Source organism: Quercus lobata, chromosome 8, assembly GCF_001633185.2.
Source record: "Quercus lobata isolate SW786 chromosome 8, ValleyOak3.0 Primary Assembly, whole genome shotgun sequence".
Classification (NCBI taxonomy): domain Eukaryota; kingdom Viridiplantae; phylum Streptophyta; class Magnoliopsida; order Fagales; family Fagaceae; genus Quercus; species Quercus lobata.
This window is the reverse complement of record NC_044911.1, coordinates 17,266,142-17,270,061: the sequence shown is the minus strand read 5'-3', so window position 1 is coordinate 17,270,061 and position 3,920 is coordinate 17,266,142. Positions and strand designations below refer to the sequence as shown.

The 3,920-nt window shown below is 34.6% G+C and overlaps 1 protein-coding gene across 1 annotated transcript; it reads left to right on the top strand.

Moving 5' to 3' along the window:
- The first annotated feature begins 1,500 nt into the window (after positions 1-1,500).
- Positions 1,501-3,416, top strand: LOC115957440 (transcription factor MYB41-like). The gene is made up of 3 exons (XM_031075677.1): positions 1,501-1,765; positions 1,952-2,081; positions 2,453-3,416. The coding sequence occupies exons 1-3, from the start codon at positions 1,633-1,635 to the stop codon at positions 3,312-3,314; spliced, it is 1,125 nt and encodes a 374-aa protein (XP_030931537.1). The 5' UTR covers positions 1,501-1,632; the 3' UTR covers positions 3,315-3,416.
- Positions 3,417-3,920: the final 504 nt, after the last annotated feature.

Sequence of the window (3,920 nt, the reverse complement as noted above, 5' to 3'; positions counted from 1 at the left end):
TTCCAATTCCCAAAACGTGCAAATCCATAAGCAACTTGAAATTCTCAAACAAGGCTAACATAATTCCTACATAAAGTAAAATCCTTTGCTAATGAACTTACTGTAGTTGGCAAAGTCTCTTTCTACTCATAACTTTAACATTTATGTTTTCAAAGGCCTCAAATATGACTTTCATGATTTCGTCACCACTTGTTCTGGTCTTTTTTCTTTCCCAGAACTATGTTGACTTTAAAAATATGCGGCTTGATGGTTGGCAGGTATGACAGTGAATCGAGAAAGGGGGTGCCTGAGGCTCAAAACTCTACTGGTGCCCCTTGTTAGTCTTTACAAAAATTTCATACCTTTGACATGATCCAATCATGAATGGTTGAGGTTGAAAATTGTCTTTATCATTTATAATTATTGCATCAAGTGCACTTGTTATTACACATAATCTCAATCCTATTTAAAATATTCAAATTATAACCAATATTTTTTTTTTCATCCCTAGCTGCCCGCTGTACGGATCAAATAAGGAAAGGAAATGTCTAAAAACTAATACTAATAATAAATAAAGAAAGCAAAGAAGAGGACAAGCGAGACGACTCTAGATGGAGCACGTAACTCGATCGGCTTAAAGGCTTGGAGCCATGCATATGCGTAGCATGGACGCCAGAGCCAGACGCCAGAGTTCCCTGTTACAAAGTCTACGGAAGCGTCGTATACGTGTCCAATCACTGTTTTTTTTTTTTTTTTTTTGGTAATGTGTCCAATCACTGTTTGTGGCCATCTTATTCCAACAGTAAATTAAACAGGCACCTCATCGATTTCAATTTGTATTATGTCACAGTTGTCAACCACTGTTGTACAAATTCAGACATTAATCTAAAAAAATAAATAAATAAATTGAGACAGATAGTTCTTACGAGGTGTGACACTGTGTAGTATTAGTACAGGAGACTAGACAGAGCAGCTAAAGTCTGCTGTTTTACTGGTTTTATTTGAAGCCCGTTTGCAGTTATTTTTATAACGTTGTTTGTATTTTTTAAAAATATATATAGATAAAAGAAAGTGTGAAAATATGTGTAATATTATTTAAATACTGAAAACTGTTGTTTAAACAATGGTAACAAACCGGCTCTTGATTTCTGCAACAACCAATCAGCCTGATTGCCAATAATACACACACTATGTGTCTGCCAATGTATGTACGATGTGTTACAACTTAGATATGTGATTGGCCTGATATATATAATATGGTACCATATTGATCACATTATTAAAAAGTCTTAGCTTTAAATGTTATTTATATTCGGATATCATATCATTGATTACTAGAGAGATAAAATTTGATTTTACATTCTACGGTACACAGAGAGAGAAAATATGACGGTGTGTAATTTTTCCACATAAAAAGACACGTCTCTTAATGTGTACAAAGGCCGGTACCGAATCCCATTGACTTCATAACCTTACTTTCTTTCTCAACTATTTATATACACGTTATCACTGATACCCTACAGCAATACACTTGTTTTCTGTTTAAATTGAGCTCATAATCTCCTTTATCTCTCTCTATCTCTGTCTTAAACATACACACAAACACACTGATCTTGTACCAAAGCATCCATCAAAGTTTTCTGTGAAGATACAATGGGAAAGGTTCCTTGCTGTGACAAAGAAGGATTAAAGAAAGGTCCATGGACTGCAGAGGAGGATCAGAAACTCATTGATTATATTCAAAAGCACGGGCACGGTAGATGGAGAATCCTTCCCAAAAATGCAGGTGTGTATATACACTGATCCTCCATTTTTATTAAATTTAACATACATGAAAAGTTAGTTTTGATTTTTAGTTAATTTGACTCTTTCTTTCTGTTTGTAACTTCTTTTTGCTATCGATTTTCATGACTGACTTATTAATTGTCTCTTTAATTTCTTTTTTTTCTTTTTTTACTCTTGAATTGATTAGGTCTGAAAAGGTGTGGAAAGAGTTGCCGGCTTCGCTGGACAAACTATTTGAGGCCTGATATCAAGAGAGGAAGGTTTTCATTTGAAGAAGAAGAGACCATAATACAGTTACACTGTGTTTTGGGAAATAAGTGAGTACATTTAATTACTTACTCCTATATTATTTGTGCTCGTTAAGCTTTTTTTTTTTCCAGCCTTCTGAAAATAAACTGTTTTAAATAGCGGTACCTAAAAAAAAGTGAAATTCAAACAACTTTACTGTGCAAAAGTGCGGTTTTTTCTTGTTCATTATATTCATCCCTTTCTTATTGTGACCCAGAAAAGTACAACAGAGATGCTATCAATGTAACTAGCTACCTACTTCATGGACTTCTTGTTTTGGAATATTTTTGACTCAAAGCTAGAGTCTAGAAGTGCTGAATATTTTAAGTTTCATTGGCAAAAAAAGTTTGTTTTTTTCTGCTTATCTTCTTCTTTTACCTAATGTTCGTGCTTACCTCAGGTGGTCTGCAATTGCTGCTCGCTTGCCAGGAAGAACAGATAATGAGATCAAGAACTATTGGAACACCCACATCAGGAAGAGGCTACTAAGAATGGGAATTGATCCAGTAACTCATACCCCACGCTTTGATCTTCTTGAACTCACTTCAGTTCTGAACTCATCTCTCTACAACTCATCTCAACTTAATCTCCCCAGTTTGCTAGGAATTGGACCTATCTTAAATCCAAATATGCTAAGTCTAGCCACAGCTCTCTTTTCCTCTCAATGCAGAAACACAGAAAATATTACTTCTCAGTATCTTCACCAAAACCAGCTTGACCAAAACTTAGTTCAAAACCAGCTCCAGTCCACCCAACCAGTTCAGCTAAACCCAATCAACTCCTCCTCACAAGCAAACCAGCTGCAGTGCCCTGTCCAAGAAATTCAACCTTGTGCAACTTCAAACATGATGAGCACTCCATTTTCAAGTGAATCCCAGTTCACACAAGTCAAAATGGAACAACTCCCTCCAAATCTTACCAATTTCAGCTACCAGAATTCTCCAACAAAATTGTGGCAAAATAACGGAGAGCATCCTAATGATTTTGCTGTGAGTGATTATTCCTTACTAAAATTTGATCCCGTTATTGACCCTCAATTTGAAAACCAAATTTTACAGTCCAACAATGATGAGAGCATACCAAATTTCAGTTTTGGTACGCTTATATCGACACCTTCAACGAGTCCCACTCCCTTGAATTCATCGTCTACTACAACCTATGCCAACTGCAGTACTGAAGATGAAAGGGATAGTTACTGCAGCAATATTTTGTTGTATGATATGCCAAATAGCTTAAATGCCAGTGGAGTACTGCATATGTAAGCCTACAGGGCTACGTTCAATCTGTACTGTGCAGCAACATGCTAGCTTAAGTTTTCAGATATTTTTAAACTGTGTCTAATGTTTAGATCGTTTGTTTTGGAATTTTTATTGTATCATCTGAGTGACTTCTACGATATCAATCATGCATTCTTTCTCCGCCATTAGAGTTTGGTAAACGTCATTTTTTTATTTATTGGCTTCTTCTATGGTATAATTTAATGTTTGGTGTTGCAACTCTCCTTCCAACCTCCTTATCAGCAAGTTTTCACTTTTCAGTTTTAACAACAAATTTTACACATTGAGACAATAAGAGGGTGTTTGGTAAAGTAGTTTGAGTAATGTTGTTTGTAATTTTTTAAAATATGTGTGAGTGAAAAAATGTGTAATATTGTTTAAAATGTAAAAATGTGAGTTTAAACTAACATACCAAACAGACTCTAAATTTCACACATATTGAGATAACAGATTATTATTGATTCTCATATGAATCTATTGTTTAACATTATTTTATTATCCATTATTAAAAGTTTATTACTTTAGTTGTGAAGTTGGTTGTACCTCTAGAATTATTATATATATATATGAATAAATTCTATGGTACAAAGC

Bases quoted from the DNA above. Each gene is read 5' to 3' on its own strand.
- LOC115957440 (XM_031075677.1), top strand. From the start codon at position 1,633: ATGGGAAAGGTTCCTTGCTGTGACAAAGAAGGATTAAAGAAAGGTCCA. The intron at 1,766-1,951 runs GTGTGTATATAC...TGAATTGATTAG, and splicing joins AATCCTTCCCAAAAATGCAG to GTCTGAAAAGGTGTGGAAAG. The intron at 2,082-2,452 runs GTGAGTACATTT...TGCTTACCTCAG, and splicing joins CACTGTGTTTTGGGAAATAA to GTGGTCTGCAATTGCTGCTC.